Source organism: Aspergillus pseudodeflectus (genome assembly GCF_044049435.1).
Source record: "Aspergillus pseudodeflectus strain CBS 756.74 chromosome Unknown BJX68scaffold_20, whole genome shotgun sequence".
Classification (NCBI taxonomy): Eukaryota; Fungi; Ascomycota; class Eurotiomycetes; order Eurotiales; family Aspergillaceae; genus Aspergillus; species Aspergillus pseudodeflectus.
Genome location: NW_027263796.1, coordinates 85,885 through 107,704, shown reverse-complemented (window position 1 = coordinate 107,704; position 21,820 = coordinate 85,885). Strand labels below are relative to the sequence as shown.

The following is a 21,820-nucleotide window of genomic DNA, read 5'->3' as shown; positions in this document are numbered from 1 at the left end:
TTAATATTCGTTCAGGCAAGAAACATTCTTGACCCTTGCCTCTTTATAATGCCGCTCACTAGATAGTCCCTAGTACAAGTCCAAAGTTTTGAATTTGTACTAACGAAGATGAGATACAGACACAGTCGCCAGCAGCGCTCGAATGAAATGTGATAGCTATGCTTGTGCCTGCGCAAACTCGTCACTGAAGGGGTAGTCAATGTATCCAACCGGCTCCTTCGGCGTGTAAAATGTCGGCCGGTTGTACTTGTTCAAGTCGACGCCATTGAAAATTCCGAAGGGCAGATCAGGGTTGGCAAGGAAATGGCGACCAGAAGCAACCGCTACCCGGTGAGACTTGTAATCCTTGATAGTCTGCTCCGCAGATTCCGCTGTGAACCCGCCAGCCATAATAACCACATGGGCACTCCCATCACTGCCCTTATTCCCATACGCATCTAAGAGGAAGTCATGGTCTTCATGGTCTGCCTCGACGGTCGTGGATCCCGAGATACGCGGGTCAACAATATGCAAGTATGCAAGATTCAACGAGCCCAGATTCTGAACAAGGTGGGTAAACTGGGATTGTAGGTCCTCCATTTTCATTCCTTGGAAAGTACTCCAAGGGCTGATTCGGTACGCCGTCCGATGTGCTCCACCCGCTGCAACCACTGCCCTGGCCACCTCGAGTCCAAACCGTGAGCGATTCTTGACACTACCACCCCATTGGTCGACCCTGTTATAGCAGGTATCCTGTAAGAATTGATCACACAAGTACCCATTTGCACCGTGGATCTCAACACCATCAAACCCTGCCTTGCTTGCATCTGCAGCCGCGGTAGCGTAGTCCTGAATGGAACTGCTAACATCCTCTTCGGATAGTGGTCTTGGGATTGCCATTTTTTCTGATATCGCGAGGTTGCCGCTTGAGATTACATCATATCCACTTTTCACGAGAACCTCTGGGTTTGCTGCGCGCCCTAACGCCCAGAGCTGACAGAAGATGTAGCTACCACGGGCGTGCACAACATCTGTAATGGTTTTCCATTGCTTGATTTGGGCGTTACTCCAGATGCCCGGGACATTGTTTGATCCGCCAGCGCGTGCGGTAATAAAGGTACCCTCAGTAATTAGAAGAGTTCCTGGAACGCTGAGTTTATCCAGTACAAAATACAGCGAGTTCGATACCCAACAACGATAAGAAAGCCGAGACATACAATCTTTTGCCGATGAATTACCCCGAAACGTAAACCCCGACTATTATACACTCCTGCGTTCCTCTCCTCTCTTTTCCCCATGCAAATCCACCCTTTTGTCGCTGTCGGTCTGTCCATCCATCCACGCAAGTCGAGTAACAAGCCAGGCAAAGAATATTATGAGAGCCAGAATCAACCAGGTCCCAATACTCAAGATGATCAAAACACTCCCCGCGAGGAGCTGCCAGGTCCTAAGGAGCACAGACACCCACCAATACTGCGCAATGAGATAACCCATTCGGCCACGCTGGAAGCGTATACGCCGCAATGTGCGTAAGATTCGTCGCGTTGTGGGATGCCATCGGCTGTACATATTATCTGCGTGCACTAGGGCGTGGAGGTACATGCCCTCTGCCTCAGACAGAAGGCCTTGGGATTGATATAGCGAGCCGATGCTCATGATTGCTTCTAGTGTTTTGATACTTGATGGTATGGCGGAAGCGTGTTGGAGGAGTCCGCGCATTTCGTCTGCGTGAGGTAGGAGGGATTGTTCCTTGGCGTCACGGTCGGATTCCTGACGATTCGTAGGGGCGGCGGCCATCTTCCCAAGTGAGTGGAGAGCAGTAGCTTGTATATTCTGTGGTTTTTGTTCGTTTGTCGAAATGATGCTGCGACACCATGATTGGATCATGGGATGGATGTTGTAGAATTCTGATTTACCTTCGGAATAGACTGTGATAAGTAAAAAGTCTTGAAGGGTTTTAATCGCTTGACGCATTTCGTGACTGCTGGACTGCAGAAGTGCATCAATTCTTGGCATATGCTGCGCATGGTCCAAAACGCTGCTTGCGATATTGGTGTGGTTGTAGCATGAGAGGAAGAACAGTACGTTCGCAGCAAGCGGATTCAATAATTTGACTTCCTGATATGACAGTTTGCAGGCGGTTGTTAGAGGGCATTCCTCCGTTGCAGGTGCTGCCCTACGCGCCGCCAGATACAGGCTAAGATAACTTGATGTGCTCAATCCGGTCTGTCGGACGTATGCAGCAGCGAGTATGAGGGCGAATGGAAGGCCCTCTAGGTGGCGAGTGAGCATCATCTTTGCTAGTAGCTTGTTACTTGGGAATGCTTAAACAGGGGTCCATGTACGGTTTACCCTGTTCTTCGATCTCACTGCTCGGTACCTCGCCGGCTCCATCTGAGGTGAGATGAGTAAGCAATGCCAGAGATTCTTGTGGGCTTAGTGGTTTCACTGTATGGCATTCACCCTCGAGCACTTGCGGCTGCGGTGAGGTAGTCGTAACAAGTACAGAACCATGATCGCCCCCGGGAACGAAGTCGACCAGTTTAGGCATATCGCCAGCGACTCCGTCAACAACAAGTAGCCATCTAGTGTCCATACTGCTCCGAAGGTAATCTGATACCATGGAGGACTGGCGTTTGAGAATGCCTCCTCCGGACATTGGCTGCGATAGGTAGGAAAGGACCTCGCTTGTCGGGAGTCTCGATGCGAGCTGGGCCAGTGACGCAAGCATGGTATTCTTGCTTGAGCCATCAACCCACCATATTGAAGTAAAATGTTCGCTATGTAGTTGCGCAAATTGCGCGGCTAGTCGCGTCTTTCCCAGCCCATCTGGACCGTGGAGGACGGCCACGCGGCGCTTAGGCGGCTCTTGCGGGCGGAGTGAGTCCCATATTTTCTTCAGTTCCCTTTCGCGACCGATAAAGGTACTCTTAGGCGTAGTGCGAAATGCTGTTGAGACTTTTTCTTCAATTGGTTTTATTCGTTGGCGAGGGCTGTAATATCCTCTCGCTGACTGTTGAGACCTAGTGAAAGATATGAAGCCATGGACCGTCGGTATGGGATCAAGAAGATGGCCGTAGGCAGTCAGACGGCAATGTGTGGATATGCATCGTGTGAGCGGCATAGACGTGGTAGTAAAAGGTCGAAGATGATGTGCTGATTCAAAGAGGATGTTTGCAAGGGATGGATCGCTTCGTATATACTCGGGATCGACCCCGGGACATTCCGGGATACGAGAAGGTGAGTCAGGTGGGCGTTTAGCCTCATCACCCACCACCAGTCACATCAGCCTGCGCATCTGCCAGTCCTACCAAGCTCTCTTCTTGATGAATTCAAACGCATTTGTAAACACGGAAACGACCGCATTGAATCCATTCAAAGGTCCCATAACTCAGTTGGTTAGAGTGTGATGCTAATAACGTCAAAGTCGAGGGTTCGACCCCCTCTGGGACCACATCTTTTTATATTTTTGGCGGGGGCCCCTGAGTGCGCGGTCACAGGGGGCCCGTTGAACTGGAGCATATTTTTTGGGAATTATTCTAACACCTCCCCGTCACGTCGCTGTCGTATAGGCTGGTCGCCTTAACTGAGTATAGAGACGCGTATAGTGACCCGTGAAGAACTCGTCTATAACCAGCATCAGCCATTAAACACCCATGTCACTGATTTCCCTTTGAGTCGACGATGCCCAGCAAGCATAGGGGATGGAACAACGGCGTTGGACGCCTTACGAATTCGGTATTCTTGAAGCCCGCCGCCCCCATACCTACCTACCTGCTTGAATTATTGTCCGATACCTGATCACCGTTATTCAGAATGACACCTCACCCGCTCAGACCATGCAAAGTTCTCATCGCTGGCGGTGGCATTGGTTTAAGAGAAGAATAGCATCGATCGTATTCTGCTCGAGGCGCATTCAGAGACTGTTGCAAAGGTTGGCACGGGCGTATGTCTGATGCCCACTGGGCTCCGAATCCTGGATCAGCTCGGGTGCTATGATGCGCTCCTGCCGGAGGCCCAGAACGTTGTTGATACCAAGGACTATCGTGATGAAAATGGCGAGTCAATTACAACGACGGATGGATGGGAGAAGCTAGCTTCCGAGGAGTATGTTTTAGATATCCTAGCTTGTGTTTTATTGTTGATTAACATGAAAAGATCTGGGTACCCGCTGTTCTGGATTGCGCGGACCGACCTTCTGAAGGTCTTATACGACTGTATTCCAGCAAGTCCAAGATATTGACACAGAAAGGCATTGCAAGTGTCCAAAGGCTGCAGGACACAGTTGAAGTCGCTACAACAGATGGACCAGGCTACTGTGGTGATATTCTGGTCGGGACAGACGGAGTCCATTCTCGAGTGAGGGAAGAAATGATCCGGCATGCGAAGGAGCAGGGTACTAGCAAGGATTATGCAGAGGACCACAGTATGTATTGCCACGCAAGGGCCTTCTAAGCCTGGTGCTAACCAAGAAAGAAACCACTGGCAAGTACGAGTGCTATTCGGGAAATCGACTGCTGTCCCAGGCACCTGTTCCTCTTTGGCGGACCAATCTCCTTTACGGGGTTCTTCCCCGAATACTCCAAGGCAATTTTCAACGTTTGATGAATTCTGCTGGAATGTTCTCAAGGTTCATCCCCGCAATGAGCGGGTGGGGACTGTCTCTCTGCGCTCTGGGGACCCGCGGCACACGCCCGGTATCAACTTTAGGTTTTTCGATGAGCGCAGGGGCGCAGATCATGATTTGAGCTCGATGGCTGAAGGTGTGGGACTTGCTCAGGAAATGTTTAGCAGGGTCTCGAAAGTGGTCGGCGAGCAAGTGGAGGAACATCCGGACGCTCACGTCCAGGGTGACGCCGTCAAGCAGGCCATTAAGCATCGAGCCTTCTCACACCGCGCTAGTAGCACATGTGCAATTGGTAGCGATAATGACCCGTTCGCATGCCTGGATTCGAAGTTCCGTGTACGGGGTGTGGGTGGACTACGCGTTGTCGATGCTCTTGTCTTTCCCCGGGTCTCCGGAGCATACCTTGAACTACCAATCTTTATGATCAGTGAAAAGGCAGCGGATGTGGTTATACAAGATGCCGGATACCGCTAAACGGATTATTTACCACTTTTACCTTACGGTGTGCAACTTAATAATTCAACGACTCGCCCCCCTCCAGATCATGCCCCTGCTCCATCTCCGCAACCCGCTCACCCTCACTGCCTACCCAATCCTGCGAAGCAATTCCCATGGACGCCATCGTAAGCTGTTTGTCGAAGCCCAGCGTCCTTGCCGCGAAAACGAATAGTAGACCCTCGGCTTCCGGTGCATTCAGCGAAAGTCCATGATTATCCCCCTCGAATATCTTAATTTCTCGATGGCCTTTGGTCCCGTATTGTCGGTATAGCGACTCAGAGCATGAGGGCGAAAGACAGGTATCGCCACCGCCGTGGAGGAGTAGAAGAGGCCGCGGGCTGAGTTTCGAGATCCCCGACGTTTGAGCAGTCTGCGACGCGACGGTTGCAACACCGACGACGCGCTCGGGCTCGAGTGCAGCGACGGTGAAGCAGGGGCTGCCGCCGAAAGACCAGCCGACGATGACGAAGTTGTTCGATTCGAACTTCTCCTCGAGGTAGTCCATTGCCGCGACTACGTCAGGGACGCAGTACTGCGTTCGTGCGGGGACTCTGTAGTCGAGTCGGACGACTGGGATGCCGAGGAGGAGGGCGAGTTTGTCGGCGAGGGAGGGGTAGATTCCTATCCGCCGAGAACTGTTATGGTCTATGCCGAATAGCTGGAATAGGCGATCGATGCGTCTTACCAGATGGGCCGCTGACGCCCCCTCCTGCCCCGCTGATCAGCACAACAGCCGCATTATTTACAGCCGACGCATTGTAGTTGCGGGGTTCATGTAGGATCGCGGGTGCCTCGTGGTCAAGCGGATCGTGCACTTGGATTTTCACATGGTGAGCTTTGACCTGATGTCGTCTTGCTTTGTCTATCTTGGGCGGGTGTATTGGGCCCAGACTTGATAGCGAATGATGTAGCGTGGCCATAGTGAGTAGAATAGCAGAGATTAATAGTAGTTGCGTTAATAAGGTTTTGCTACAGTATTCCATTTCTCTTCGGGTGAGGAAGATGTTGACATCATGATGCGCTGATATCACATTGACGGATATGGTAAGTCTGGGTTCTGGGAGTAGTGGCGAAATTCATCCCACATACTGAAATCCCGAAGCCATTTGACTAATTGTGTTCGTATAAGATATAGTATGGCTTTATATGGCCTACCCTTGCTTCGCTAGCAGGGACTTGTCGTAGTGAACGACACTCTCCAGCAGGGTTTGAGTTCCCAAGGCACTATCCACTTGTTAGCAACTCGCCGGTGCAGCAAGGATAGAACTTACCAATCCTCCGGAGTACAGTACTCTGTCGGATGATGACTGACTCCATCACGACACGGTATGAAGATCATGGCTGTCGGGCAGTGTCGACTCGTATTGACGCTGTCGTGCCCGGCACCACTTGTGATATCCATCCAGCCCCGCGCACCAACTAGCCCTTCGGCCGACGTTTGAATCGAGGTAATGCAGCCGTTGTGGAACTTGACAGCGGGAGAATCCGTATCAATCCTCCAGTCGAAGCTGACCCCTTTGCCTTCTTCTTGAGCAATGTCCGCAAAAGACTTCAGACATTCGTCCTGCACTGTCTTGACAACCTCGTCCTCGGGATGCCGGATATCAAGAGTAAATGTGACCTCGGAGACCACTGTGTTTGTCGACGAGTTATCAGGGATCTTCAGAATCCCCGTCGATGCTAGAGCTCCGTAGCGCTTGGCCACTGCGTTGCTAGCAACCACCATCTTTGAAGCGGCTAGGAGAGGGTCACGACGCGCGCTGAATGGCGTTGTCCCTGTATGGGCATCCTGTCCGGTGACAGTGAACTTGAGCCAGCGATATCCCTGCGCCCCCGTGACGACCCCGATTGAGCGACCCGTGTCTTGCAGAATGGGTCCCTGTTCAATGTGCAGTTCGAAATGGGCGCCGAGCAGGTGTGCCTCGTGTGAGCAGGGGATGTCCCCGAGATACCCGTGTCTTTCGAGTTCAGACTTGAGAGTGACATTGTTATCATGGATGTCGCGAAGGTTCCAGGCGTCCTCAGTGGGAATCGCGCCGGCCCAGACGCCAGACGAGCACATGGATTTAGGGAAACGGGCGCCCTCTTCACTATACAGCAATATCAGCATCGCGCCCACAGATTTCAACGTACAGATAAGTGAACATACTTAGTCCAATTGATAATCCCAACATCATAGTTTGTCCGAAACCCATTCTCCTTCATCGTCCGGAGAACTTCAAGTGCACCCACCACACCAAGGATTCCGTCATATCGGCCACCACGAGGCTGGGTATCGAGATGACTACCCATCGCAATCATCGGTCTGGAAGAGTTCCGTTTCCCCTTCTGCCTCGCGAACATGTTTCCCATCTGGTCGACAGAGACCGCACAGCCGAGTTTCTGGACTTGGTCGGCGAACCAGCGGCGAACGCGTGCGTCGTCGTCAGAGAGAGTTAGACGGGCCATTCCGGTCTCATGGGGTTCCCTGTAAATTTGGATTAGATAGAGATGAAGGGGGAAGGCATTAAATCATTCGTACTTTCCCCAGCGATGGGCGGCGCCCCATTTGCACGTTTCGTGAAGCGTCTCCCATAATCGGGACTGGTTGATTTTGAGGCCTGATGGCGTCACTTTGGGAATTTTTGCGAGCCTCATCTTCATTTAATACGATTGCTGAGATAAACTGAGCGACTGCCAATGTCCCGGGTTACAGTGGGTTTTATGTAAAATTGTTCGGCGACGCCTTCTGTCGACATGTGGATCGCGCCTTCTTGCAACAGCGCAAAACGAGAAACTGCCCTAACTCCGGCGGAAATCATTTGATCGTTATATTATGTGCTCAAATACTTTGGCATTCAATAGATGCTTGTTCATTCCTATGTTACACTCTCAACAACCTCCCTCACGTGCTGGGGGAGATAAAACGCATTCGCCAGCCCCATACTCAACGGTCCATTCAATCTTACCAGCCCCAGATCCATCATATCCCACCCGTTACTCTGGCTTTGCAACGCTTGCTGCCACATATATACCAGCTTCTTTGCGCGAATGGCGTGCTCTTTTGTCGGTGCTTGGACGAGGAGGAGGACCATGAAGTTGCTTACTGTTGCGAAGCCGATGCGGCACCCTTTCAAGTGTTAGCGAGAATTAAATAGCGAGAGCACTTGACGAGGGTAGAAGAGAGGCAGGGCATACATGAGTACCAGAATGTCGACATCTCGCGCGCCTCCATGCGCGAGACGAGTCGGAGCATACTGGCCGCACAGTTCTCCGCTGCATTTAGTATAATAGGGACGGATTTGTCCTCCTCATTTATGTTTATCGCGGGCTCTTCTTCGCTTACGAAATTATCGACATCAATTATCTGCGCGATGTAGTCGTCCACGTTGAGGTCAGGGAAGAGTGGGAGAGGCTCGGTTTCGTCAACGAGACGCGGCGGCGGCGCAGATCGGACCATTGGCCGGAGTAGCGCGCGGAAGATGAATATTTCTAGTAACAGGTAGGCGAAATGGACGCATGTCGAGAGTTCCGGACGGTCAGATGTGCTGCTCTGCATTGGTGGTGGGAGGAGTGAAAGCCATTCTTGTAGCTGTCGTAGCAGGATTCGGGCAGTCTGCAGTGAGTCGGGGAGGTTGGGTGAGAGGCGTTGGGCGGCGCGGAGGGAGCTGTGAGTATTAGCAGGGCCGTTGCAGGATCTGTCTCTACTGAGGAGCACTTACTATAACGAAACTTGTATATCGTCGGCTATTCGAGCCATTTTCCCAATCCGCATGAACCTGTCCGCAGGCGCGCCTTCAAAGTCCGACTCGTCGAGATCGGTGACATCCCACTCATCTTGACGGATATACGGTGGTCTGCCGAGAAGGAGCGCTCGCCATTTGTCCTCGATGTAGATCGCCCACCAGAGTCGGCGGCGCAGACGCCTTTCCCATAGCGGCATACCCATGGGGCGACACTCGAACTGCAGCCCTAAGGATGATGCAAGACCAACCATCATGCCGATAAAGGACCACAGGAATGGTGTATCGGCGACTGAAGTTTGCTGTGGACCATCATAGGGTTTGTGGAGGTATAAAAGCCCAGCTTGGAGAACTGAAAGGTGAGGTGTATGTATTTCTTCCAAGATCAGATCGAGACTTAGGCGCCATAGCTGGGCCGCTGGAGGTGGTACAAAGGCGTATGAAAGAGAGAGGACTTCGTCGAATTTCGCGAATGGGAGCGCAGAAGCGTAAAGAGCTGCAAGGAGATGCACGGGGATTGTATGGAGACTCTCCGAACCGATGAAATGGGGGACAATGGGCAAGCTGGGGAAAATGTGTGTCACGAAAAGAGATACGAGGCGCTGGCCGTGTGCTGCTGGTATGAGGGCGTCAAGTGCATCTCGCGGCGACACCTGCCTCCAGGTTCTAGTCGACAGTTTCGCTGATTCATAGACAGCAGCATCAGTCACCAGATAATGGACGGGGATCTTTTCCGCAAGAGGCACCCCGCCGGCATTACGGAATCGAACGTGCTGGAAATGCAAGAGGCCGTAGTCGTCGAATTTGCAGTGGCGGAGAAGGAATGGGTCGGATTCACCGGATGTGCCCATGACATGTGCACACACGCCAGGCAGTAGATCCAGAGTTTGGATCGCCTGTTGAGGCGTCGCCCGCTCGGAGATTTGGTATGCAAAAGGGTCATCGGGTAGATACGATTCAGACTGAGGGCCGATCGGGTCCGGTTCGATAGTCGAAATGGCCGCTTCAGCTTGGTATTCGGGCACAACCGCATCACGTACGTACGTCGGCTGTGAAGTTGGACTAAAGACTGCCGGGATACTCGTTGCAGGCGGGCTCTGAACCTGCAGCCGGTTGAATGAACAGGATACGCCACTGGCCTGGCACCGCTGACAGGCGACTTGGCCGAGGTTCTCGCACCGGAGCTTTTTCTGACGACATCGATCACAGGGTGGATGTCGTTTAGACCGATACGGTCGGCGAACTGGCGAACTCATGCTTGGTGAGAAGAGATTGGCCGTTGGGTGCTTGATATACACTGCCCTCTGTCCGCCAGTTCGGCGAAATGAAGAGGCTGTCCAAGTGGGCCTATCCACTCGCACTGCACCAGCGAATCAAAGAATGATTTCAGCGAACCACGATTCACAAGCACAATCTCTGCCCAATAAGACTTCAAGATGGCCGGCTGCCTCTTTTCCTCCTTTTTTCTCAGCCAGTCCGGCGAACGATGACGGACCTCAGCAGTATATCAGTTGTTCAAGAAGCAGGGTCGCACATCTCTACAGGAATGCGGCAAACCTAGAATGTCAGATCTACACGTGGAAGAGCAAGAAGTCACCGACTACCCAGAGGGTGGACTCGAGGCATGGCTCGTCGTACTGGGCGCCTGGTGCGCCATGATCCCCTCGATGGGCCTTCTCAACACACTTGGAACGCTTCATGCATGGACTGGCACCCACCAACTGCAAGACTATTCGGAGTCTAGCATCGGATGGATCTACGGCGCCTATGCATTTTTCCTCTACTTTTTCGGAGCGCAAGCCGGACCGATCTTTGACTGCTACGGCCCTGCCTACGTTGTGATTCCTGGATCAGTTGGCATGGTCGCATCGATTCTATTCTTTAGTTTCAGCACTGGTATGCTGGCTACTATGTTGTCATCGACTTGCGCTAACATCTCACAGAATACTTCCAAATCTTCCTCTCGTTCAGCGTCCTAGGCGGCCTTTCAGCATGCACCCTCTTCAACCCGGCAATCGCTGTAATCGGCCACTGGTTCAATCGACGGCGCGGCCTCGCGACTGGTGTGGCATGCACTGCAGGAGGTCTGGGAGGTGTGGTCTTCCCACTCATTGTCATGTTCGCGGGGCCCAAGATCGGCTTCGGCTGGGCAATCCGCATTATCGCCCTCTTCTCAGCCGTCTTACTCACCGCTGCCTGCTTCCTCCTCCGCACGCGACTTGCACGACCCAAGGGCAAATCCGCTGCCGTCGACTTCAGAGCGTTGCGCGATGTCAAGTATGCGACGACGACGGCAGCCGTCTTCCTGGTCGAATTCGCCGTTTTTATCCCGATCACTTACATCTCTAGTTATGCGCTGCATGTGGGGATGGACAGGACCCTTGCGTATGCCCTTATCCCGATGCTGAATGCGGGTGCGGTCCCCGGCCGGTTTCTCCCGGGTCTCGTTGCGGACAAAGTCGGGCGGTTCAATGTGATGATTGTGACTTCGCTGGTTTGCTCGATCCTAACGCTTGCTCTTTGGCTGCCGATCAAGGACAATACGGCGGGGGTTATTTGTTATGCGATATTATTCGGTTTCGCGAGTGGTGCTGCGATCAGCCTCACCCCGGTGTGTATCTCGCAGGTGTGCAGAGTGGAAGAGTACGGGCGGCGGAACGGAACGACGTTTACGGTTGCGAGTGTCGGGACGCTGACAGGGATTCCCATTGCGGGGGCCATTCTCCAGGCCAATGGAGGGGCGTACGATGGGCTGATCGGGTTTGGAGGGGGACTGTACTTTGCGGCGACGGTTGCGTTTGTGGTGGCGAGGGTCGTTTGTGCGGGCTGGAAGTGGTCGACTGTCTTCTGAGCTGGTAGCGGTGGATAGATAGAGATATATGGCGCCTTATCTCTGGATAATTTGTCGATAGATAGACACCCTCTCGTCCTTGGGACATGATAGACGGAAAAATCAACCCATGCGCAACACTCATTTCCCCTCCAAATATGCGAGATAACCCCGCCAAATAAGAAACACGGGGTATTCTGGCCAAGCAGCACCAGAATGAGTCCAGGCCTGCCAAGGGAGCTGAGATACGACTTTACCCTCCGCACCATACGAGCGCCAAGCGAATCTTTGCTCGGCGGAGGATCCTGTCCAATCTGAGACCCGCCTCGTCCTCGGCGAAAATGCCCGACTATGCCAGGCGAGCGTATCACGCACGCACTTGGCCGGTGTTGACTTTGCAAAGGATTACGCGCAAAAGGCCACGGGACAGTCCTGTCTTTGGCCATAAATAGAGAGGCGGCGCAGCCGTGGTGTGATTCAGAGCATTTGCCCATCTGTGCTACATAGCTGCGAAAATGGCTGGAGAAAGTGTCAAAGAGAAGATTCGCAGTCTACTGCACCCATCAGATAGGGCTGCCATGTCTGATACTGACAGCATAGCGCCTCTCTTCAAGTAAGCGTTCCAGCGGAGAATCCAAGGGTTGAACCGAGGCTGACATGACAGCAGGAAAGAACCAAAGAAACCGAAGCAAACTCCAGAGGTTGCTCCACTGCCATATAACGGTATGTAGCCTCCCAACCCAGACAGCATGTCAGCAGCTCACCAACTCACATAGGCGACCAATGCTTTGGATCTTGCTGCCGGGGGCGAGGGTACCCGAGATGAAGGCGCATGGGACGGCGAGATATATATAACCATTATAAACACCAATCAACCCACCTTGTTAACTGTCCAAAGCATTTCCTACTCTAGTAGACTTATCCCAACGACCATCAAAACAGACGCAGCCCTAAGTGCGGAGTACCGACCATAAACCAAGAGTGATCGCAACCCCGCACCCCGTGATCTGGCGCGGAACAAAGCCGCGGAATTCGCGAACCCGGCAAGAGGCCCATGACATGCTCACCATGAATCATGGAATTTGTCCATCCACATATACTTTTTGTCCAGGCCCGCTCCCTTTTTGTCCAACTTTCGGCCCGAGTCAACATTCAACATCAACTCGAAACAATGCACCATACACCGAAACGCGTCCGGACCGCCGAGTCGGGCGCTTGTACATACTGTGTCAAGCGCAAGGAGCGATGCTATATCGGCGTCAAGGGAATTCCGTGTACGACCTGTCATCGATTAAAGTTGCCATGCGACGGGTCGGTCAAGGCGCAGAGGCAGTGAGTTGCGAGCCCGAGGTTCCATGTAAAATATGCTAAGCAGTATAGATCGAGATCTAAGCCACGGGTTCCGCCGCCGACTCATTGTGCTGGTGCGACTCCTGGGATCCACGTCGAGGACATTACTGACAGGCACATAGAAGAACTGTTTGCCTCTCAGCTGCAGAAAACAGAGCTCGAGCAGAACCCTCGCTTCATCGCTTCTAGTCCCGCGGTGTCTGCGACCGCGCCCCTGGATAACTACCACGCAATCATCCACCAGCTGCTCGGACCTCGCGCTGTGGTCGAACCACGCAAAGTCCAGATCCCAGACTACGTGACTGCACTACCCGACCGTCTCGACGCTGCGGATCTGCAGTACCTGGAGGCCAAGGGCGCATTATGTGTACCGACTGCTCGGTTTCGCACCGAGTTGCTCAAGAGCTATATCCTCTGGGTCCATCCTCAGGTTCCAGTCCTTGATCTAGAGCCATTCTTGACTGCGATTGCGGAAAATGATGGTTCGAATACAATCAGTCTCCTTATTTTCCATGCAGTCATGTTTGCCGGCGCGGCCTTTGTGGATATTTCGTGCATCAACCAGGAGGGCTACACATCTCGAGCTGCTGCACGGGACATCCTCTGCCAGCGAGCAAAGGCAAGTTTCCTTAGTCACCTCAGAGCAGTAGATGATAATGAGATTATAGGTGCTGCTGGAGTTGCACTGCGAAGACGACCGGCTAGCAACCGTCCAAGCAATACTCCTTCTGGTCCACTGGCACGATATCCAGAACACAGAGAAAGACGCGAGCCACTGGATCGGTACTTGCCTCTCGCTCGCTATATCAATTGGTCTCCACCGGAGCCCAAACGCAAACTCATTAACCCTCCGCCAGCGCCAGGTCTGGAAACGGACGTGGTGGAGTCTGTACAACCACGCCCGTCTGACATCAGAAGACCTAGTGACGATGATGACGATCGAGGGCGAGCATCATGCGAGCGAGGCACCGGAGGTGGGCATGATTGACTTGGGTGATTTCCATATCGCGGTGATACCCCCTGGGATACGGGCGATTGTCGACGACTGCGAGGTCCTGTCGAGCATCGAACAACAAACCGAGCAGGCGATTTTGTTCGTCGAAAAGACGAAGCTCTGCCGGCTATCGCAGTTCTCGGCCCTGTCAACCACGGTAAAAAGTCTACTGTTCGAACACGAGAATCCCGCGACTCGGGTATGTCCAAAGCTGTGGGATTTCTTCGCGACGCGGAACCTGGAGGAGCTGCAGTTCTGGGAACGTCATCTCCCACCCGCGGCACAGCACAGTTTCCCGATCACGTTGAACCCCACAGCCTGGGAGAAGAGTATGTATTTGCACCGCACGTGGCTGCGACTGCTCTATCTTGGAACATCATACGCCGCAGTAATGGAGGAGATGAGAGACATGGGTGACCCGGTCTTGTTCCCGTTTGTTGGTGAGTACTCGACCATGTTGGAACGGTACCTCGTTGGCATCACGGATGCGTTCGAGGAGATCTATAGCCTTGGCATGTCGACGTTTCTTCCTGGTCCGGCGGTTGCGCTTCTGGTTCTTGCCCTCACGTACCATCGCCGGCTACTGGACCGACAGGGTGGTGGAACACCGAAAAGCGCGCTCAAGTTGCATCAATGTTGGAATATTATACAGAGGCTCCGGGATACTTCGGTGTTGGCGAAAGGGATGCAGGCATCGGTTGCACATACGAATGAGCCAGATCCTTGGGAGAGACTGGCGATGGGCCTGTCGATGCCGTGATCTTCGTGTAAGCATAATGATAAGCCAGTATATTTGCGACGACTAAATAAAACTTGTGATGGATCTAAACTCCGTTTGCTGAAGATTCTAAAGTATGCAATGATCTAAACGCAAAATAAATCATTAAAGCGTGACGAGCGTGGAATATGGGCTCGCTGGATAGGGTATCATATCGACCGTCCTCCCTCGGCAGGCGGCAAGAATAAACTGTTCGAATTCCGGAATTGCATGAACATGGCCGGTCTCCAAGATGCCAGTGTACCCATGGAGCGAGACCATCCAGTCACCCGAGTCCTGTAGGACAACCGTCCATGTGTCGATTGTCTCATCCCACAGTGCCGTCCGGCGATCAAACGGGAGAGCGTCAACGAAAGGCGTGCGGAGGGCAAAATTTCGCTTCGTAAGCGAGTAAACGCTGCGCAGCATGAATGCCACAATAATGGTGCGCCGTACGGACTCGCCGAACAGCCAAGCTTGCTGTGGGCTGAGAGAACTTGAGAGTTGAATTGGGGCTTGCTGCCAGAGATTGTGGCCAAGTGAGAAGAGCATGTCGCTGACACTGTCAGAGTAAGGGGAGGATGGGTCTTCGCTGAAGATCACCATGCATTGTGCGACGAGGAGAGCCTGGGAGGAGGCGAGAAGGTCCTCAAAGGTGGAAGGATTGGAGATATGCCGGGCAAGGATGGATATCCTATGCAAGAGTGATGGGAGGACAGTGGCCTTATCAGCGTTGGTGGCGTGTAATTGGCAGAGGGCGCGAACATCCCGGATGGGAGCCGGTGGGCTGCCGTGAGACCAGAGATCCGGGTGGATAAAGTGGGTTTTCATGGATCTAGCAAAGGACGCTGGGTATGACCCCAGCCCAGAGGTCAGGAAGGTGATGACCCGGGGCTCAAAGTTCTTTCTGATTTCCAACCGCAAAGGCCATGGGACTGTGGTAGGGAGCGGGATATTGGCGTACTCGCAGCGTTTACCCCTGGTGTGGCACCGGCTACATGTTGGCCACAGCCGGTCACAGCGGCGCCGCCGCCGGATACAGCCTTGGCATGACCGGCGCAGGGTGGGCGGCATCTGTCGTGATATCAATGATGATGGGAGAATGCGGAGGCGGAGACTTTTGTCGCGTTGCCTCAAGGAGAAAAGCAGGCCGGAGCAACAACCATCCGCACTTCGGCTCTCGGCAGGGCGGAAACTATGCCGATTGTGGCTTAGCATTGCCACGATCTTTTGGCCGGTTTGTAAGCATGCCATCCCTTGAGTACAAGACCCTGCAGTCCCTTGGCTATATTACAGTTGCTATAGTGCTGTATTATAGGCTGTTCCTGAAACAGAAGTTGCGCGACGAAGTCATGCATCCTCATCATAGCCAAGCCCATCGCTCTCGAGGCACATTACGAGTAGAATGACGAACCGCTTTGTCAACTTGGGTCAAGAAATTACACCTCATGGCAGATATGTGTTTGTAAGCTCTGTCTGGCAATCGTAGATATTGTCTTGTCTCGCCTGGATAATCGTGAGGGTGATATAAACTGCCACCTCACCTGGCTTCTTGAGCGCCATCGTCAAGATTTACCACAACACTTCCGCCAGTGCCGTTTGTTGAATGCCAATACTATGTCACAAAAAGCCATTGTTATTACCTCACCTCACAAGGCAGAGCTCGTTACCAACCACCCAATCCCTCGTCTTCGTGATGACTACATCCTCGTCAAGACAGTCAGCGTGGCCCTGAACCCCACGGACTGGACGGACATTGACGATTTTGACACCCCGGGCCTACTGGTCGGCTGTGACTATGCGGGCATCGTGGAATTAGTGGGAAAGGACGTGAAGAAGTCATTCAAGAAAGGTGACCGCGTGTGTGGCTTTGCCCACGGTTCCAATACCGTCCAGCCGCAGGACGGCGCCTTTGCCGAGTACATTGTTGTTAAAGGGGACGTTCAACTCCACATTCCCGATAATATCAGCTTTCAGGAGGCGGCCACCCTTGGTGTTGGCATTTTCACCATTGGCCAGGCGCTGTACCAGAGTCTGAAGCTTGCCCTGCCCGATAACCCAACCAAGGAGCCAATTCCTCTCCTTATCTACGGCGGATCGACTGCCTCTGGTTCGCTTGGTATTCAGTTTGCCAAACTTTCCGGCTACACTGTTATCACAACATGTTCTCCGAGCAACTTTGATCTCGTAAAGAGCCTGGGAGCGGACGTCGTGTTCGACTACAGAGACCCTGATTCGGCAGCTGAGATCCGCAAGTACACCAACAATAATCTGAAGCTCGTATTTGACACCATCGCTATCGAGACGTCGGCGGCATATTGTGACCAGGCTTTGTCAACTGATGGCGGCGAATACACCTCCCTGCTTCCCGTTAATGTCGCGCGAGAAAACGTGAACGACCGTTGGACCCTCGCCTTTACAGTAACGGGAGAGGCGTTTGAGTATGTCCCGGATAATTGGCCTGCGAGTCCAGAGGACAAGGCACATGCAGAAAAGTTCGCTGTCATCGCGGAGAAACTGCTGGCGGATGGCAGGATCAAGGGACACCGTCCGAGTGTGCGTGCTGGTGGGCTAAAGGGGGTTTTCGAGGGTCTTCAGCTTCTCAGGGAGGGCAAGGTTAGCGGATACAAATTGGTATACAACGTCGATGAGACTCCGTAAAGTGACATCAACTCTGTGGGTAGCATAATCAAGACATGATATACATATCCAGAATTCTTCCGCTCCGATTGCGGTGTCATGTCATGACAGACAGTCATCATGACCGCGATTGTAAACCACAGTTCATCCCCACAACTCGACAGAAGTAGTTTAGCCTCCACCCTTCGCTCCACTGGTCTAGCCAGATGATGGTGGAGACTAGACTTATTCAGGAAAGAATGCCTCTGATAGTGGGCTGGTCTAGTACAACCTCTAGGCTGATAAATCGGCCATCACTTCTGGCACCTTCGCGAGGGCCCTCACACAAGCAAACGATTCTCGTTGGGAAGACGTATAAGAGCCAGGCAACGTCCGACCTCTGAACAAGTATCGCTATTCCGATACCTCCCCTTGTCTATGAACAGCAATGGCATCCATCTACCAAAAGGTTCTCATTATTGGCGCCACGTCGGGCATTGGCAAGGGCCTCGCCGGCAAGTTCGTTGATAACAATGTATCTCTTATCGTCGCTGGGCGAAGAGAGCAGAATCTTGCCGAATTTGTGAACCAACACGCCGGCCAGAATGTCCAGAGCAAAGTCTTCGACATCACCAAGCTTGATCAGGTAGGTTACTCTGAAAAGGCAGGCTGCGCTTTCCTCTAACATGCGTCAGATTCCAACCTTCCTCCAAGGAGTCTTCACCGAGCATCCGGATATCGACTGTGTATTCGTCAACCCGGGCATCCAGCGGCCCTTCGACTTTAGCAAACCCGAAACTGTGGACCTGACTATCTTTGACGATGAACTTCTGACCAACTATACCTCGGCCGTGCACTTTACCAAAGCCCTCCTCCCGTACTTGCAGAAACAGAAGAAGCAGACCGCCGTCGCATTCACCACATCTCAAATGGCCCTCGTCCCCATGATGCGCTGCCCCAACTATGGGGCGTCCAAAGCCGCCCTCCACCACTTTATCCTGGCTCTTCGCACTCAGCTGAAAGATGGACCGGGTGATGTTCGAGTCATTGAGATCTTCCCGCCCGCCGTGCAGACCGAGTTGCACGACACGAAACATCAGCCTGATTTGAAGGATGGACATCTTATCGGTATGCCTCTGGATGAGTTTATCCAAGATGTCTGGGAGCAACTTATCCAGGGAAAGGACCAGATTGCGATCGGGTCTGCAAAGGACATTTTCAACTCGTTCGAGGTTACGAGGCAGACGTTGTACGACAACATGACGGCGCAGCTGAACGTTCTGTTAAAGAAGTTCCTGCGGTAAAGAAGAAACTTGGATCAAAAGCAGCGTGATATAAATAAGGCTTTTCTTATCCCATGAGTTGCACTTGCATTTATATCAACAATGTGTAGACGGCCAGCAACCCACGCATTTAATAGAACCGTCATGGACAACATGACAGAAATCGCTTTCAAAGGGCAGAAAAATATCACTCACCCGAGAGTTTAGATCTACTTGAGCAAGTGTTGAATCTCGGTGCCTGGTCAAACACGAACCACCTGACCAACATACCTAAATGATTACTGCCTGAAGATTGTCCCGCAACGCCCAACCTGATTCCCTTGGTGAGTGAAGGACTGGGCTTTCTTCAACAAATATGGATTCCTGCTCTGAGAAGGCAAACCCTTCCGTTGAGTGAGTTCCGGCTCTGTCAAGGGTCGATGGCCGCTAATCCATGCGAAGGGGACATTATCAATACCATTTACGTCTCGTCGGAAACGCTGGCGTCGGGAAAAGCGCTCTTATTAGCCGCATAAACAGGGATACTTTCAGTAGCACTTTCCCGTACGAAAGACACATAGCCTGCGACTGGGTATTGTTTCCCACCGTGTCAGGCCTTCGGAGACAACGGGCTGACTTTCCCTGACTCGATCCAGCTTCGCACTGGGGTTGAAACCGAGACGGCCAAAATCACCCTCTTATACGTAAGACTTGCCTTTCCGTACGCAAAGTATACATTGCCTGAGTATCGATTTTAGTGCGACACGGCAGGGCAAGAGCGATTTGGGCGGCTTCGGCCTAATTTCTATCGGAAGAGCGCAATGCATTTGCGTGATATTCGACCTTACAGATGCGAGCTCGCTAGCGGACGCCACTGACTGGCTTGGCGATGTTGCTGAGTGCGCCTCGCTTGCGGTAAAGTTCCTTGTTGGGAATAAATGTGACCTGGAGAAGGGGAGAATAGATCACACAGCGGCCGCTTCGGTACGTCGTCCTATATTTTCATATTTGTCCGCGTCCTTTACTTGAAGGAAGCTCACCGGTGTGCTACTATAACAGCTGGCAAAGAATTTCGGGGCTCGATACTTTGAGGTCTCTGCTGCCTCCGGCGAAAATGTCCCTGAGCTGCTCGCTGCCATCGCCAGAGATACACATGCTCATGTTGGTGGCAGTTGTGGCCCAGATGCTACGGGGGTCAATATTAGAGTGAAGACCCGCAAGAGGAGCTACTGATTGTCTGTCCTCGGGCTAGTATAAATGCCACCTCCACGGTTGGTCGTTGCAGGGGCATCATACTATCATATGAATCACGAAATCAGGTCACCATCGCCACCTGCGGAATTGAGCCACTGTATCGTTTCATCCCCGTTCGAAGGTTCCCGAGTTCGCGAGACTTCTATCAACATATTCGAATTCTGTGCTGGAATGCACGGTGTTTAGATTCAATATCCCCTAACTCCGTCGGACATTATGCGACACAGGCTCCTGGAGCAGCGGATACAAAGATCTGCATGGGGGCAGTCAGTGTGACATCTATACTCTCGCGTTCCGTTAAGTCGTAACCACGGATTTTCTAATAAACGTCAAGATTCTCTCTGCTGTTTGCGCGCAAGTCTTCATATTACCTTCCTTCTATGTATGTATAGGATTATCGCTTCCCCAATGTCTTGTATAGAACAACAAGGTGTGTAACTCTCCTACACTTCAATCCTCCCATTATGCAACCCGCCAGTAACCGCAAGCTCGGCACCAGTTGTATAGGAAGCCCCATCACTCAAGAAATACGCAACAGCAAGCGCCAAGTCCTCTGGTGTTCCGATACGTTTCAAGGGAGGTGTGGTCTGAAAAACGTGCTGAATGTCGGTAAACTGGCGGGACATGGACGTTGCCGTGAAACCGGGCGAGAGAGTGTTGACGCGGATGTTATGCGGAGCCAATTCCACGGCCAGTGTCTTGCCGAGTAGCTTTATCGCTGCCTTGGACGCACCATAGAGCGAGACACACTGCACCGGGATCGCACAATGAGCGGCGATGGAGGCGATGAGTACGATTGATCCGCCGTTGCCCTGTTTTACCATTTGCTGGGCGGCTAGCTGGGCGCTGAAGAACGATCCGAGTACCTGCGTTGGGTGTCAGGGACTAGATTCAAGGTCAAAACATGGATACTGGGTGGCTGACATTGATGTCTAGCAGACGACGTGAGTCCTCCCACGTGTGTTCGAAGAACGGCTTGTCGAGGGCAATTCCAGCTGATGTGATACTGTCGCGTATTCGTCAGTCTCCTAGAACTCGCACCGTTCAGGGGTGACCGCACCAATGGTCAATACGTCCAAAGTCCTTGACCGCGCTTGCAAACGCTGCGTCCATGCCGGGCTTCGATGTCACGTCCATACTACTCGCGTCAGGAATAGGCCACTAAAGTGGAAGGGTAAGACGCACCGATAATACCCGAATCGCTTTCCATAGGTTTTCTCAAGCTCGGACAGCTCACGTTCAGGTTGAAGCACGTCAAGAATCACCACCTCGCTTCCCAGTCCGGCTATGGTCTCGGCCAAGGTGAGACCGATGCCCCTGGCGCCTCCAGTAATGACAGTGACCTTTCCTGCGAGGGAGAGCTTCTCGGCCACGGAGGTTGGAGAACCCCCCGCTGGCGCCTGGACTGAAGGGCGGGTGTGGAATTGGCGTCTTTCAAGTGGCGTAGGGTGGCGGCCGTTAGAGGCCACCAAGCTGAGGGTAGGCCGGGAGAGTCTGGGATGAATTCCACCGAGCGCATTCCAGGTGCGCTTGGCGGTGATTGTTGAGATGATGGAACGCTGACTGATCATGCTGAGGTGTTGAGCGCAGTTTACTTGTTAGACATGTTGACACTGCCATGCGGCGTGCTTATCAGTTAGTTGACCGCAAGCGACGATCAGACCCCGGCTCTCCCCATGGGGCGTTGACTGCTACTATCCAGCGACTCCGCGGGTTTACTATTTCCGCAGAGTAAATCCATGACTCATGGGCTTGGGGTCATGGTACATTAGGCTGGGATGGGCCATGACGATCTTTCGAAGTTACCAGTCCACTAACGCCAGTAAGTTGAACGCACCAAAAGTAACTTCGAGTGAAACATGCTATCGCCGTTGCTATTACGAGTAATAAACATATAAACAACAATCAGTGCATTAACTACGAAATGA

At 52.6% G+C, this 21,820-nt stretch overlaps 10 protein-coding genes and 1 non-coding gene across 11 annotated transcripts; 5 read left to right on the top strand and 6 right to left on the bottom strand.

The window, feature by feature from the left end:
* Positions 1-111: 111 nt before the first annotated feature.
* Positions 112-1,742, bottom strand: BJX68DRAFT_90801 (uncharacterized protein). The gene has a single exon (XM_071049988.1). The coding sequence runs from the start codon at positions 1,192-1,194 to the stop codon at positions 157-159; it is 1,038 nt and encodes a 345-aa protein (XP_070899261.1). The 5' UTR covers positions 1,195-1,742; the 3' UTR covers positions 112-156.
* On the bottom strand, positions 1,743-3,142 carry BJX68DRAFT_90800 (P-loop containing nucleoside triphosphate hydrolase protein). The gene has a single exon (XM_071049987.1). It carries the CDS (start codon positions 3,101-3,103, stop codon positions 2,291-2,293), a length of 813 nt encoding a protein of 270 aa, XP_070899260.1. The 5' UTR covers positions 3,104-3,142; the 3' UTR covers positions 1,743-2,290.
* A 217-nt stretch (positions 3,143-3,359) lies between these two features.
* BJX68DRAFT_t90 lies at positions 3,360-3,433 on the top strand. The gene has a single exon. It is a non-coding gene; the product is annotated as a tRNA-Ile (tRNA).
* Positions 3,434-3,934: 501 nt separating this feature from the next.
* On the top strand, positions 3,935-5,080 carry BJX68DRAFT_266603 (GMC oxidoreductase-domain-containing protein; the record flags this gene model as incomplete). Its single annotated transcript, XM_071045543.1, has 4 exons — positions 3,935-4,086; positions 4,138-4,196; positions 4,232-4,409; positions 4,456-5,080. The coding sequence occupies 4 exons, from the start codon at positions 3,935-3,937 to the stop codon at positions 5,078-5,080; spliced, it is 1,014 nt and encodes a 337-aa protein (XP_070899259.1).
* A 37-nt stretch (positions 5,081-5,117) lies between these two features.
* BJX68DRAFT_266602 (uncharacterized protein) lies at positions 5,118-6,024 on the bottom strand (the record flags this gene model as incomplete). The annotated part of the gene is made up of 2 exons (XM_071045542.1): positions 5,118-5,725; positions 5,790-6,024. The coding sequence occupies 2 exons, from the start codon at positions 6,022-6,024 to the stop codon at positions 5,118-5,120; spliced, it is 843 nt and encodes a 280-aa protein (XP_070899258.1).
* A 231-nt stretch (positions 6,025-6,255) lies between these two features.
* BJX68DRAFT_275736 (uncharacterized protein) lies at positions 6,256-10,082 on the bottom strand (the record flags this gene model as incomplete). The annotated part of the gene is made up of 7 exons (XM_071047907.1): positions 6,256-6,328; positions 6,376-7,194; positions 7,254-7,571; positions 7,626-7,741; positions 7,984-8,213; positions 8,282-8,751; positions 8,806-10,082. 7 exons carry the CDS (start codon positions 10,080-10,082, stop codon positions 6,256-6,258), a joined length of 3,303 nt encoding a protein of 1,100 aa, XP_070899257.1.
* A 253-nt stretch (positions 10,083-10,335) lies between these two features.
* Positions 10,336-12,057, top strand: BJX68DRAFT_90781 (major facilitator superfamily domain-containing protein). Its single transcript, XM_071049986.1, has 2 exons — positions 10,336-10,722; positions 10,770-12,057. The coding sequence occupies exons 1-2, from the start codon at positions 10,389-10,391 to the stop codon at positions 11,675-11,677; spliced, it is 1,242 nt and encodes a 413-aa protein (XP_070899256.1). The 5' UTR covers positions 10,336-10,388; the 3' UTR covers positions 11,678-12,057.
* Positions 12,058-12,703: 646 nt separating this feature from the next.
* BJX68DRAFT_236902 (Zn(II)2Cys6 transcription factor) lies at positions 12,704-14,768 on the top strand. The gene is made up of 3 exons (XM_071040086.1): positions 12,704-12,988; positions 13,037-13,625; positions 13,675-14,768. The coding sequence occupies exons 1-3, from the start codon at positions 12,732-12,734 to the stop codon at positions 14,758-14,760; spliced, it is 1,932 nt and encodes a 643-aa protein (XP_070899255.1). The 5' UTR covers positions 12,704-12,731; the 3' UTR covers positions 14,761-14,768.
* Positions 14,769-14,772: 4 nt separating this feature from the next.
* On the bottom strand, positions 14,773-15,875 carry BJX68DRAFT_236899 (Zn(II)2Cys6 transcription factor domain-containing protein). The gene has a single exon (XM_071040085.1). The coding sequence runs from the start codon at positions 15,829-15,831 to the stop codon at positions 14,884-14,886; it is 948 nt and encodes a 315-aa protein (XP_070899254.1). The 5' UTR covers positions 15,832-15,875; the 3' UTR covers positions 14,773-14,883.
* Positions 15,876-16,374: 499 nt separating this feature from the next.
* BJX68DRAFT_255140 (uncharacterized protein) lies at positions 16,375-18,680 on the top strand (the record flags this gene model as incomplete). The annotated part of the gene is made up of 3 exons (XM_071042993.1): positions 16,375-17,373; positions 17,846-18,022; positions 18,072-18,680. The coding sequence occupies 3 exons, from the start codon at positions 16,375-16,377 to the stop codon at positions 18,678-18,680; spliced, it is 1,785 nt and encodes a 594-aa protein (XP_070899253.1).
* Positions 18,681-20,335: 1,655 nt separating this feature from the next.
* BJX68DRAFT_266594 (uncharacterized protein) lies at positions 20,336-21,463 on the bottom strand (the record flags this gene model as incomplete). The annotated part of the gene is made up of 4 exons (XM_071045541.1): positions 20,336-20,758; positions 20,817-20,898; positions 20,953-21,030; positions 21,078-21,463. 4 exons carry the CDS (start codon positions 21,461-21,463, stop codon positions 20,336-20,338), a joined length of 969 nt encoding a protein of 322 aa, XP_070899252.1.
* Positions 21,464-21,820: the final 357 nt, after the last annotated feature.

Coding starts and splice junctions, on each gene's coding strand:
- BJX68DRAFT_90801 (XM_071049988.1), bottom strand. CDS start 1,194: ATGTCTCGGCTTTCTTATCGTTGTTGGGTATCGAACTCGCTGTATTTT.
- BJX68DRAFT_90800 (XM_071049987.1), bottom strand. CDS start 3,103: ATGCCGCTCACACGATGCATATCCACACATTGCCGTCTGACTGCCTAC.
- BJX68DRAFT_90781 (XM_071049986.1), top strand. CDS start 10,389: ATGTCAGATCTACACGTGGAAGAGCAAGAAGTCACCGACTACCCAGAG. Junction 10,723..10,769: donor ATTCTTTAGTTTCAGCACTG/GTATGCTGGCTA, acceptor AACATCTCACAG/AATACTTCCAAATCTTCCTC.
- BJX68DRAFT_236902 (XM_071040086.1), top strand. CDS start 12,732: ATGGAATTTGTCCATCCACATATACTTTTTGTCCAGGCCCGCTCCCTT. Junction 12,989..13,036: donor TCGGTCAAGGCGCAGAGGCA/GTGAGTTGCGAG, acceptor TAAGCAGTATAG/ATCGAGATCTAAGCCACGGG. Junction 13,626..13,674: donor TCCTCTGCCAGCGAGCAAAG/GCAAGTTTCCTT, acceptor ATGAGATTATAG/GTGCTGCTGGAGTTGCACTG.
- BJX68DRAFT_236899 (XM_071040085.1), bottom strand. CDS start 15,831: ATGCCGCCCACCCTGCGCCGGTCATGCCAAGGCTGTATCCGGCGGCGG.